We start from the raw sequence: 13,879 nt of genomic DNA, 5'->3' as shown, positions 1-13,879 counted from the left end.
ACAAGTCAATATATTAACCATAGTGGAGCCATGTTTCTGTCAGAGAATGGAGTTATGAATACAAAAAAAATGAAACCTGTGGGGTTGGGCTGGAATTGGATTTAAGAGTATGAATTCATGATTTAAGATACATAAAAACAGATGAAGAAATGTAGATGTAAATATATTTGTGTACACATATTCCCCAGTTCTTTGCACTGAGAAGGCCTTGGAGTAGTTAACACCCCAAAAGCAATGAGCACACATACCACTCCTGTCTTCTAAATTCTCTACTGTCTTAGTCTGTTCAAGCTGCCACATTTTTAGGTGTTTTTTAAAAGCAGCATCCCCCTTCTTGGTATCAAAATCTTAGTCTGCTTGAGCTGCCATAACAAAAATATCATAGACTGCAAGACTTAAATGACAGATATTTATTTTCACAGTTCTGGAGGGTAGGAAATCCAAGATCAAGGTGCCGACCAATTTTGTTTCTGGTGAGAGCTCTCACTGGCTTGTAAATGGCTGTGTCCTCAGTGACAGAGAGAGAGCAGGCTCTCTGGTGTCTCTTCTTATGAGGACACTAATCCTATCTTGAGGGTCCCACCCTCATGACCTCATCTAATCTTAATTATCTCCCAAGGACCCCATGTCCAAATACCATCATGTTGTGGTGGTAGGGTTTCAATATACAAATTTTAAGGGGACACAAACATTTGGTGCATAATATCCACTAAAGGAACCTGGGCTCCTTGGTGAAATGGCCAACTCCAGGTTTAGGGCAGAGAAAATACAGGATAACCCAGAATATCTTGTGCCAGAAAAGAAGAAAGTGCTTAAAGAAGGATGAGGATGAATTATTGATTAGAGGGGCTCCCACTGGACAATTTTGAGCATCTAAAGTAATTATAGTAATGGATTATAACCCATGAGGTAAAATAAGAAACCATGAGCCAATGTGAACATATACATGAACACAAGAATAAATTGAAAGTGTGATTAAGTATGAATACATTCACATAGTTTCAAAGTACAGTTTTTACAGTGGAAAAACTTGACAGATACCACCTTAATCTAGTGATGAAAGTTATTACTGGGCCAAATTTCACATAATAGGGTCAATGAGAAAAATGCAGTACTACCGTGATATTCCTGTCAAAGATTCACAACCTGAATCTATTCCAGGAGCATTCTACAAAATAACTGGAATCTTCAAAGTAACTGGCAAATTCGTGAAAGTCAAGTGAAAAACTGAAGAACTGTTCCAGACTGAAGGAGACAAAATAGAATGACAACTAAATGCAACTTGTGATTTAGAACTGGTTCCTTCTGCTATAAAATACCTTATTGGAACAACTGACAAAACTTGAACGGAGTCTAAGGGTTAGATGACAGTAATGTGTCATTGTTAATTTTCTGATTTTGATGGCTGTTACTGTGGTTACATAGAAGTACGTCCCTGTTTGCAGGGAATACACACTAACATGTTTGGGGGTGATGGGGCAGCAGGTCCACAACTTAACATTTCAAGGAAAACAAAGTTATTTGCACTGTAGTTAAAACTTTTCTGCAACTTCCTCATTGTTTCAAAATCTTTTCAAATAATGTTTGGAGAGGAATTCCCTGGTGGTTCAGTGGTTAGAACTCTGCGCTCTCACTGCCGAGGGCCTGGGTTCAATCCTTAGGGAACTAAAAAAAAATAAGACCTCAGGAAACTTCCAAACATCATCATCATCATCATCATCATCATCATCATCATTTTTGCCGCAAACCGCACGGCTTGTGGGATCTTAGTTTCCCAACCAGGGATGAAGCCAGGCCCCCTGTAGTTGTAGCGTGGAGTCCTAACCACTGGACTGCCAGGGAATTCCCTTTCATTTTTATTTAGTTTACAATTTTGAATCTTTGGTCAATCTTCCTTTAAAAGATGCTGAAATTAAATGGTATATTTTCTACTTTTATTTTTTAACTTTTATTACACAGTGGAGTTATTTAAATCTTTTCTACTCTGCTGACATAAAACATTTTACCCTTTCTGAGGAACAAACGAATTATTTGGTACAGATCTGTAGTCCAGGACATTAAGTATCTAACAAAATCCTGAGTTCTGTAGCAATTTTTTTTGCCTGTCTCCCTGAAGTTTAGGAAAAAGATTTTCCTAAACTCCTGGGGTTTGGCTCTAGATTAGAGTTTTCATTTAACTTCTATAAATCTGACTTCTGGTCTAGTAAATTTACAATGTGATTTTGATTTTCCTGAGAAAACCCTGAAGAAAAGGTATGTCACTTAGAAGGTCAGGGACAGCTGAAGAGAGAGAGAAAAATGCCAGGAGGGTAGGTTTCAGAAGGTTGCAAAATCTTTCAGAGAGACGGTCTTGGAATTAGAATTTTCTTTTGAAGCCTCAGCGTACCAATTAACAAAGCTGACTGTTCACTGGTGTTCTGTCTTCTCAGTTTAAAAACTTGATTTTATGTCAAAAGTTCTCGTAATTCTTATTCTATGTTGATTTTTTTCTAATTTACTAATGAAAATGCAAGACTTTGGATTATAAGTAGTTTTATATAAGGGGCAGAAGTTCTTCTAGGAGGAGGTGGAGACTTTGACATAGGTAATTTGCAAGAAAGGGAGGCCATGGTGGTTGATCGACAATGTGTATTTTGTTAGTGTCACAGATTCTCCAGCCAAGCAGGATGACTAGGAAGAGTCTGTACAATCAACAGTCACAAACTCTACAGATCACTAATCCCAGAATATGGACTAATCAAAGTCATCTTTTTTTGACAAACTGACAGGACAGTGTTCTCATGAAGGTTCTGCAGGATACTTAAGGCAAAGTTTCATCAATCACTTTTTCAACAATTGATCACCAATCCAATGGGACTTCCAATTGTTAGGGCTTAGGGCTGGCTTGTACTGAAGACTTATCAGGTTTATACTTCCATCTGTTTCCTATGGAACACTCCCTTATACATTAAAAATAGATAAAACAATAAAATATAAACAAAACACATGAAACAAGACTTCGTAATACAGACAAACAATAGCAAAAGCAAGAAGAAAGAGTAAGCAGGTTAATGGCAAAAATATATTCAAAACAAAATAAAACGTCTAATAACTTCATACAAAGATGTAGGCCTAATTATAGAATACACTCCAAACTAAAAGGTCTAATTATTCAACATAAGAACCTATGTCTGCGGTTCTATTCCTAGTTTGTTGTTTTTTCTGGTAGGGGTGTTAGATTTGTCAAATGTTTTTCTGCATCTATTGAGATGATTGTGTGGCGTTCGCCCTTTATTAATATGGTGTATTGCATTCTTAATTCTCATATGTTGAACCTGCTTTTCATTCCTGTGAATTCCCATTCACTCATTCATGGTGTATGAGTCTTTCTATATTTTGGTGGATTCATTTTGCTATTATTCTGTTGAGGTGTTTTTGTGTCTACGTTCATATGGGATGTTGGTCTGTAGTTTTCTTGTGATGTTTTTGTTTAGTTTTGGTATCAGGGTAATTCTGGCTTCATAGAATGAGAAGAGAAGTGTTCCTTTCTCTTCTATTTTTGGGGAACAGTTTGTCAATGATTGGTGCTAATTCTTCTTTAAATGTTTGGTAGACTTCATCGATGAAGCCATCTTTGCCTGGGCTTTTTGTGGAATTTTTTTTTTACTTATAAGTTCAATTGCTTGTTATGTCTAATCAGATTTTCTATTTCTTCTTGAGTCGTTTTCAGTAGTTTGTGTCTTTATAGAAATTAGTCCATTTCATTTAGGTTATCTAATTTGTTGGTATATAACTGTTTATAATACTCCCTATAATCCTTATTTCTGTTAGATCAATAGTAATGTCCCCCCTTTCTTTCTTGATTTTAGTAATTTTTTTAATTATTATTTTTTAAACTTTAATTAATTAATTTATTTTGGCTGCACTGGGTCTTAGTTGTGGCATGCATGCGGGATCTAGTTCCCCAACCAGGGATCAAACCCAGGCTCCCTGCATTGGGAATGCAGAGTCTTACCCACTGGACCACCAGGGAAGTCCCAATTTTAGTAATTTGAATCTTTTTTTTCTTGGTCTAGGTAAAGCTTTGTCAATTTTGTTGAAAATTGCAAAGAATCAATTTTTGGTTTTGTTTTCTCTTTTTTAAAATTAATTAATTAATTAATGTTTTGGCCGTGCAGCTTGCAGAATCTTAGTTCCCTGGGTCCCTGCAGTGAAAGCAGAGAGTCCTAACCACTGTAACCACTGGACTGCCAGGGAATTCCCTCTCTATTGTTTTTCTATTCTCTATTTCATTTATTTCCTCTCCAAGCTTTATTTCCTTCTTTTTATTTTAATTTTTTGGCCGCACCACACAGCACATGGGACCTTAGCTCCCTGAGCAGGGATCAAACCCGTGCCTCCTGCAGTGGAAGTGCAGAGTCTTAACCACTGGACCACCAGGGAAGTCCTTTTATTTCCTTCTTTTTGCTTGAAGTTTAGTTTGCTCTTCTTTTTCTAGTTTCTTAAGATGGAAGGTTAGGTTATTGATTTGAGATCCTTCTTTTTTTAATACACGCATTTACAGCTATACATTTCCCTCTAAGAACTGCTTTTGCTGTATCCAATAAGTTTTGGTATGTTGAGTTTTAATTTTCATTCATCTCAACGTATTTTCTAAGTTCTCTTGTGATTTCTTCTTTGATCCATTGACTAAGTTTTTAAAATTTCCACCAGATGGGAGCATCCCAAATTTCCTTCTGTTATGGATTTCTAATTTCATTCCAGTATATTTGGAGAACATACTTTCTATGATTTTAATCCCTTTAAATTTATTGAAAATTATTTTATGGCCTAACAAATGTTCCGTCCTGGGAATGCTCCATATACACCAGAGAAGAATGTGTATTATGCTGTTGTTGGATGGTGTATTCTAGACATATGTAGGTCTAATAGGTATATAGTGTTGTTCAAGTCTTCTGTTTCATTGTTGATCTTCTGTCTAGTTGTTTCCTATGATTTTATATCAATTACTCAATTCCCTGTATTAGATTTTTTTCTTCTTCTTAAAATAGCTTGAGAGATTTATTTTTGCTACCTCTAAACCCTGTTATACTCATCAATAAGGAATTAGTTAAATATATTGATATTAAGGCACATGCCTATGATTGTATTCTCTAAGGTCACTAAAACTATATTCTAGAAAATTAAGACACGGGAAAAATGTCACAATACATCCTTACATGAAGTAGGCAGACTATAAATAATATGTACTGTTTGATTCCAGTTTTGTTAAAATAAAAAAGACTGGGGCTTCCCTGGTGGCGCAGTGGTTGAGAGTCCACCTGCCGATGCAGGGGACACGGGTTCGTGCCCTGGTCCGGGAAGATCCCACGTGCCGCGAAGCGGCTGGGCCCGTGAGCCATGGCTGCTGAGCCTGCGCGTCCGGAGCCTGTGCTCTGCAACGGGAGAGGCCATAACAGTGAGAGGCCCGCGTACCGCAAAAAAAAAAAAAAAAAAAAAAAGACTGTAAAGAAACTTCAAGAATCAAGAATGGGGACTTCCCTGGTGGCACGGTGGTTAAGACTCTGCACTCCCAATGCAGGGCGCCCGGGCTGGATCCCAGGTCAGGGAACTAGATCCCACATGCAAGCCACAACTAAGAGTTCGCATGCCACAACTAAGGAGCCCACCTGCTGCAACTAAGACCTGGCACAACCAAATAAATAAATATTAAAAAAAAAAAAAGAATTGAGAATGATTTGCTCAGGGTAAATGAAGCAATAATGTTCTAACTTGCCTTCTTGATTCTAATCCTGTCCAGAAGTAGCAAGTACTGAGTAGTTGGTAAGGCTTTAAAACTATGGTGTACAGAATTCCAGGTCCACCTTTGACTAGGTGTGTTACCTTGGCACACAACTTTCCAAGTAGAGGCTAACAATAGTACCTGTATCAAAGGGCTGTTATGAGGAGTAAATGAGATGATACATTAAGTTCTTAGTAATAGTGCTTACCACATAAGTGCTTAATAAATGTTAGCTATTATCTTCCATCTACAGTTCATTCTCCATACCACAGCCAAAATGTAGAAGGTCACTCCGTTGTTAAAACCATCCACTGGCTTCCGGTCTCAGAAAAAAAAAAAAAAAACAAGCTCTTTACCCCTAATTAGAAATTCCGACTTGATCTGGCCCCTGTTTATCACTTAGATCTTCTCTTTGTTTCTTCCCCTCAGGCACAACTCTCCAGACATACTTTCAGACATTCTTTCTGATCTTAAAACACCCTTGCTTGTTTTACTTAGGTATTTGCATTACTTATTCTGCCTAGAAAAAACTTCACAGAAAGACTTGCCATTTGGAAGTCAAATTTAATCTTCTTAGAGAAGCTTTCTCTGACTACCTCTCTAAATTAGTGACCCAGTTACTCTCTATACCGTTACCCTATTTTCTTTTTTTTTTCCTATTTTCTAAATGGCACTACTTACCGATATATTTTAAAAATTTCCTTCTCCTACTTGTTTTGTCTCTTCTTACTAGCATATCATTTTCATGAAATCAGTACCTGATACACACGTACTACATATTCAATTTCTGTCCAATGAATTACATTTCGCTGTGTTTTATTTTCCTTTTATAAAATAAAATTAATCTTATAGACTTGAAGTAGTATTTTAGGAAGCACAACACAGTAGTCCGTCATTAGTCGGCCTGAGTTCAAATTCAGCTACTACAGCAAACTAGATGTATGTCTCTGGGCAAGTTTCTTAATCCTGGTTCCTCACTTGAAAAATGGGAATGTAATCTATTTCGTAAGGTATTGCAAAAATTAAATAACACAACATAGGTAAAAGCGCTTCAGGACTCAATGAAACTTTTCTAACATTACAAAGAAACCCTAATTGCTTCTTGACAAAGACCTCAGCGCGTACCTCTGCACCCACAAGTCGGCAGGGAGCTGAGGAGTCGCTCTAGCCGCCACCTTCGCCTCTATAGAACGCAGGGGCAGCCGGGAAGGGGGAGTGGGACCCTGAGGCCGGTGTACGCACTTCCGCCCCCGCGTCGCTCGCAGCCAATCGGCCTCTGATGCCCAACCCCCTTCCGCTCTAGGGAAAAACCAGCTCCTAGGCCGTCTTCCGGCGGGAGCTGTGCCGCTCCTTATCATGGTGAGTTGGCCAGGGTTGTGAGGGTTTCTGTTGTAAATGATTCCTCTTATCCTTTCTGGTCCTGAAGCGGCCTTGAAATGCCTCAGCCACCCAGAGGTGGGGTCGTCGGACTTATGCTCGGGGTCCCCGGGAGGAGCGGCTGGCGTCCGAGAGCGTGCCACCAGAGCTCTGATGCTCCCTCGCTCCCTCACCCGGTTCCTTTGCTGTTCCGGACCCCGGCCCCGCTCCAGGCCAACCTTTCGGCTCTGGGCGAGTTTATGACTCTTCCCTGCAATGACATCCTTGATATAGAAATAAAAGTCTTTGCCAGTGTCAGCGACTACAACATCAAGAAAAGGTCAGAAAACAAGTCCGCAGCAGCAACGACCGTATTAGTGATGCTTACAGTAGTGACGATAACACTGGTGAAAATAAAAGAGGATGGTTAGTAGGGTATTGAGGCTGACGCCCCAGTCTCCAGCTTGCCTTTATCGAGTGCGACAGCCAGGTATGGCAGCAGCTTTCAGAAGGCCAAAGACTGGCGAAAGTCAAGGTGTTGATAGTGCCTCTTACTGCAGCTTATTTTTTGTATGCGTTTGTAGATCCCAATATACCTTATGGCTTTGGGGATGTGGTATTTAAATTTTGTTAGAGGTGTTAGTCATTTTATTCCTTTAGAAATCAAATATATAGCTCTCTGAATTTTATCTAAGGATAAGCAGTTGATTGTGATTTCAGTGTCAAAAGAGGTACACACCATAGTATCAGAAAATTCATGGGTCTCTTATTGATAGCCTGTATATGATAAAAGGACCACGTTTCTGTGCCCCAGCACTGTCACTCTGAGTTTTTTCCTTGAGTGGATATGGTCGAAAAAATGTCTTATTCACATATTTGAAAATATTTTCTAAATTTCCTGTAATCCTTCCTTTACATGCAGAAAGTGGGTAAAAATTTACTTTTTTTGCTGACCAAATAGCTGTGTGCTCCTTCAAAACATTCACCACTGTGTAGCCAGAGTTAAGTTTCTAAAACTTGACCATGCCACTCCCTTGCTTAAAATTCTTCCGTTTTTTTTTCCTTTAGCCTGAAAGCTAAAGTTCTGTTTAGTATGGCAAGCAAAGATATCTGTAGTCTAGCTTCTTACCTTTACAGCCTCTTTTTACACATACATACACCATATTCCAGCTACAGTGAACAGCTTGCAGATTGTGCTCTAAGAATTAGACCTTTGCACCGAATTCATATATGCTCTTCTCTCGCCAGAATTGCTCTCCATTTCCTGTCTTGCCATCCTTATCAGTATAACCCTTAACATGTCCTTTAGTCTCTTTCATGAGCCTTTCTGCCATGTCTAAACATCCTATTAAGTGCCTCCTTTACGCTCCTGTGAGGGTGCTTTTTACCAGTAACATCTGGTGCATTTTACCAGACTATGTTAAAGTTGTGTATTCACTTGTCTTTCTCACTTCCTAGGCTGTAAGCTTTTTGAGAGGAGGACCTATGTATTCACTCTGATCTCCCCAGAGCCTTTTGTACAGTGCCTGGCCCAGAGGAAGTTTTCAATAAATATCTGTTTTATAGAACACTGAATAAGTGACCATGGCAGTAAATTTTTATGCATGAAACATTAGTAATAAGGGAAATAGTAGCATTTAAGTTTTATTTTTAAAGTTACCCATTATGTATTATTTATTAATAACATGCTATGTGCAAAACGTAGTGCTTTCTTAGAATATGTCAAGGAAATATAGCCCTTGTCATTAGTGAAGTTACTAAAAAATTAACTTACCATGCAAGATGACAAGATGAAGGCTAGCCTGTGGTTCATTACAAAGCAAGTGGCATAAAAAACTCTATAGTTTGAATAATCTAATAAGGCTTCATGTAGGAAGTGAACCAGTAAACTTAGTACTTTGTCCCTTACTCCAGTACTCTTAATCTACTATTCATTACTCTCATTTGGATGAGGAAACAGAGAGGTCAGGTAACTTGCTAAGTGCTTCAGGGCTATTAGTGCTTGGATTAGATGAGTCTGGCCTTTTTACTCTAGAATGGTATGAGATCTCATGAGAGATCTCATACTTGTCTCATGAGATCATGAGACAAGGAGAACAGCAGTTTAATTGGAGTTCAGGATTCTTATCTGGAGCAAGAGGAAAAAATGGAAAGAAACTGAGGCTAACTCATTGAAGGCATTGAGTTCCAAGTTGTAAAATTTGGAGTTTATCCTGATAGCAGTGGAGAGCCAATATAATTTTGGAAAGAGTGACGTGAAAATTAGGATTTTTGTGGGTTTTCCCCCACTATCAGAATGGCATCAGAAATGGCCCTCTGCCTTTTAGAAACCTTATTGATTGTCTTAACCTGAAACTATTTTTAAAAATATTTTTATTTATTCATTTGTTTGCGCTGGGTCTTGGTTGCGGCGTGCAGGATCTTTAGTTGCGGCATGCGAACTTTTAGTTGCAGCATGTGGGATCTAGTTCCCTGATCAGGGATCGAACCCAGGCCCCCAGCTCAGAGTCTTAGCCACCGGACCACCAGGGAAGGCCTTTAACCTGAAACTTAAAGTAACTGAAATAATTTAAAATGGGCTGAAGTTAGAAGATATTCAAGGATACCAGTATTAAGTAGAATTTATCTTTGGGACCAAAATATCCACACATAATTCTTTAAGACTACAGTATGTTTGCTGACATTAGCATTTATTAACATCCCAGGTGAAAATAGCATACTGTTCCTTTTCAACTGAATTGGTTTAGCAGAGCCTTAGGGTTATACATATACACTGGTCTTTATTTGGATATGAAAATTAGTTGCACGTTTTTCATGATGCTTTATTTTTACATTTTTTAAAATATTTTTTACCTTAACTTTTTATTGTGGAAATTTTCATACATACACAAAAGTAGAGAGAATATAATATAATGAGCCCCCATGTAGCCATAACTTGGCCTCGACAGTTATCAACATTTTGCTGTTTTTGTTAATGCCAGATTTCTAGAGCTCAGCCTATTTTCTGCCTTTCCTGAGTCTAAACATAATGCAACTAATGACATGTAAAACTTGAAGAAATGGAATGTATCATTTTATAACTATTGAGATGTTTCTAGATGCTGACTATAGGAAAATCATAGCTCTGCTTGAATTGGATCTGAAAGTTTTTCACATTTTTAATCTGTTAACTCCTAATTCCATTGCTATCTGTGGAGCTTCAGTGTTTGAATCAAATTGGCCAACTTTAATGGGGTAGAAATGTAGTATGGTTGTTATAGTGATTGTGGCCTTTACCATCTAAGAAAATGTTTTGTTAAAATTAAAATCCAAAAATTTAAGTACATGGCACTTAGCAATCAAATTATTATGTATGACCCGTTGAAAATTGTGAAGGGTTTTTCTTCCCCTAGAAACAATTACTTTGCTTTTGTAATAACAAAGATTTTCACAGCTTATTTTTCCAGGGTGTTTTTTTGTTTTGTTTTTTGTATTGTATTCCCATCATGAAAGTGTAGTAAAATTGATCAATTTTTTCCCCTTTACAGCTTCTTGGTTTTATGTCCTATTAAGAAAAGTCTTCTCCACATACAAGATTATAAAATTACACATCCATGAGTTTCTTCAATTATTCTGTTGTTTTATATTTTGATTTTAAAATAATGAAAAATTAGAGTGAGTAGTAAGGATCCAACTTTACCTTTTTCCAAATACTATTTATTGAATAACTCATACTTTCTCCCACTGATACTGGATACTACCTTAATCACAGGCTAATTTCCTATGTGTGCTTGAGCTCTCCTTTATGTTAAGGCTTTCTTACATGGTTTCCTGAACTTGAGTATTAAATCCCACTGTAATCACCACTCAGTCTCTTCTCTCATTGGTAACCCCACTGCCGTGACCTTTCTCTGCTAGTACCATACCGTGTACTAGCAGGGACCATGGAAGCTAGCTAGGATGTCAGATACTTTGAATGCCTGAGCGAGAAACTCAGAGGTTTTCCTGTAATAATAGTTGCCAAACCTTTCATATATAAAGCTTTAATTAGGTAAATTGTAATAGTTTCTTTTCAATAAAGCTATTTGGCAAACTGGTTTTCTGGTTCAAAATTGCCTAATCCATTAAAAAAAAAAAGAGTTTGGTCTAGAGCTAAAATGTCTGGGTTTGAATTCCTGCTCAGCCATTACTAGCATTGTGTGCTTAGACAATTTACTAAAAATTGTTTCCACCACATAGATGATTGTGAGTCTTAAATAGGTAAATACATGCAAAATGTCTAGAATAATTGCTTGGGACATAATGAGCATTCAAGAAATGTTAGTTGTTATTACTATATCGCAGGAATGAAGAAGATTAGATACTTAAATGCTGATTTGTGTACTTTTGTTTGCTTTAAAGGGGACAATTCATCTCTTTAGAAAACCACAAAGATCTTTTTTTGGCAAGTTATTGCAGGAATTTAGACTTGTAGCAGCTGATCGAAGGGTAAGTTATTTTTATTCCTTAACCCTAATTTTAATTATTGCACAAACATAACATTGAAGAAAGGTAATTTTTAAGGCAAATAGAAATCACTCTTGATCCATCACATTGTTTTCATTTTTTTATGTTGGATAAGTAATTTTTAATGTAAAATTACAGAACTTTAGTATACAGTTGTTTTGCCTGGGAGGAAGCTAGGCTTTGGTTAGTTTTTATTCTAATTCTAAAGAATTTTGAAGAAAAATTGTTTGGTGATAGCCTTATGTTGTTAGTTTTTTTAGCAAATTAAGTGGGTGTGGTCTGAAGCCAAGTTTTCTCATTTTTAATGTAAGGCAGAAAAAATAAGTTATGCTTTGAGTCTATAAATAGACAATTGATAGGTACCCTTTTTGGTCACCAGTGTAGACCTTCTAATTACTATTCTGTTGTCATTGTTCTCATTATTGTCTTATACTGTAAGCTCCCTGAGGGCAGTGACTATGTCTCTTTTGCTCACTTTTTTTTTTAAACATCTTTATTGGAGTATAATTGTTTTACAATGTTGTGTTAGTTTCTGCCATATAACAAAGTTAATCAGCTATACATATACATATATCCCCTCATTTTTTAATAGAAGTACAAAATAAGCACCCAGTAAATACTTGATGAATTTTAAATAATCCTAGCTTCAATGTAACATAATAAGCAGTAGCAATGATATTGACCACGTATTACAATACTAAACTAAAGACTTCTTTTCTTTGTTTTTTACCACTATATCTCCTGTTTCTAAAACTTTGGGATATGGTCAAAACTCATTAATTCTAGTATTTGGAAATATTATCATCTCTGAATGTTAAACTCTGAGAGCCATGGGTAGGAAATTTATCTGCTTCTTTTGTATTTAGTCATTTAGGATGATCTCTTTTTAAAAAAAAAAAAATTATTTATTTATTTGGCTGCATCAGGTCTTAGTTGTGGCACACAGGATCTTTTATTGCGGTGTGCGGGCTTAGTTGCCCCGTGGCATGTGAGATCTTAGTTCCCCAACCAGGGCTCTAACTTGAGTCCCCTGCATTGGAAGGTGGATTCTTAACCACTGGACCACCAGGGAAGTCCTTAGGATGATCTCTTGAGAACAGATAGTTATAGCTTTATGATGTTGATGGAAAGCAACTATATTGCAGGAGGAAGCAGCAAGTTCTTTAACAGTACACTTCATTGAAGCATAGTATACCACAGAATAGGTAGTAGGAACAAACCGAGTATAGGAACACCTGAATTGTACAGACAACCTCTATCATAATTTAAATCTTAAGAGGTACACCTGGCTTATCTCTTCATTGCTTTTCCTGTCTTAGTTCTTGGTGATTTCATATTTCACGTGGAAGATCCTTACCTCTCAGTTCCTCACCACAAATAACCTTGTCCTGTATCCCTCCCAACCATCCACTCCTATGATCATACCATAAACCTTATCATTTGTAATAACTATATCCTCCCATTGTCTCAATTTAAGCATTTTACTCATCAGTCACTATCTCTTGTCTTTCCAGTTCACTCCTATTACTAGGGCCTCCAGTCCTTTACTCTGCTATATTTTCACTATTTTTCACCTCTCTTATCCTCATTTACTTACTTATCAATTTAGATTCTCTGGTCCATCATTTTCATTTTCTTGCATATGCCTTCAACTCCTTTGTGCCCCTCTTCTGTCTATCATACTTCCTTGGCAAATCCTTAACCTCATTAAGTCCACTTTTTTCCTACTCTGTACCTGCATGCAAGCAACAGAATGTAGCCTTAAAAAAAACACAAAACCATGCTGACTGGTCTCACTTTAAATTCATGATCAAGTATGCCATTAGTGTGGCCCATATTGTATGTTCCTAGTTTATTCAGTTTCCAGTTTCCTAAGTGACAGTTTCATACCATTTTCTTTCACTTCTGTGCTCAAACTCCCAAAAGCTTATTCATCCCCATTCTAACCTGTTCATCTTGCTTCCTGTTTCGCTGAGGGAAAAGAAGTAATCAGGAGAAAACTTCCGCATCCTGTCATTAGCATATCTACCAACACTCTGCCTTCCCTCCTATTTTGTGGATGAACTGTCTGATCTGCTATATAAGGCCAATTCTTCCACTGTTGCCTACTCAAAGACAGCATTTCTATAATGGTTCCTTCTGTCTCTTGCATTGTTGTTCCTTCTTGAATCATTCTCCTTCTCCTTCTTGCGTCATAATTACATGCCATATATTCCACTCTCAGCTACTGCTTCCTTTCTCTGCTTCCTCTTATACAAAAGTACGTAGAAGAATTGT

General features: G+C 37.4%; 1 protein-coding gene across 2 annotated transcripts in view; it reads left to right on the top strand.

Annotated features, from left to right (window-relative positions):
• Nucleotides 1-7,068: 7,068 nt before the first annotated feature.
• The window catches only part of SLC30A6 (solute carrier family 30 member 6), a 38,555-nt gene continuing 31,744 nt past the window's right edge, over nucleotides 7,069-13,879 (top strand). The window contains exons 1-2 of one of the 2 annotated variants that reach the window (XM_079940408.1): nucleotides 7,069-7,120; nucleotides 11,498-11,584. In XM_079940408.1, coding sequence (XP_079796534.1) covers nucleotides 7,118-7,120; nucleotides 11,498-11,584 — 90 coding nt within the window. In that variant the 5' untranslated portion in view covers nucleotides 7,069-7,117. Of the gene's footprint in view, nucleotides 7,458-11,497; nucleotides 11,585-13,879 lie in introns of both variants that reach the window. The other variant, XM_079940409.1, reaches the window with a different exon arrangement.

This window comes from Stenella coeruleoalba (assembly GCF_951394435.1).
Source record: "Stenella coeruleoalba genome assembly, chromosome: 13".
NCBI classification, from domain to species: domain Eukaryota; kingdom Metazoa; phylum Chordata; class Mammalia; order Artiodactyla; family Delphinidae; genus Stenella; species Stenella coeruleoalba.
The sequence above is the reverse complement of the archived record's forward strand: the minus strand, read 5'-3'. Positions and strand labels throughout refer to the sequence as shown.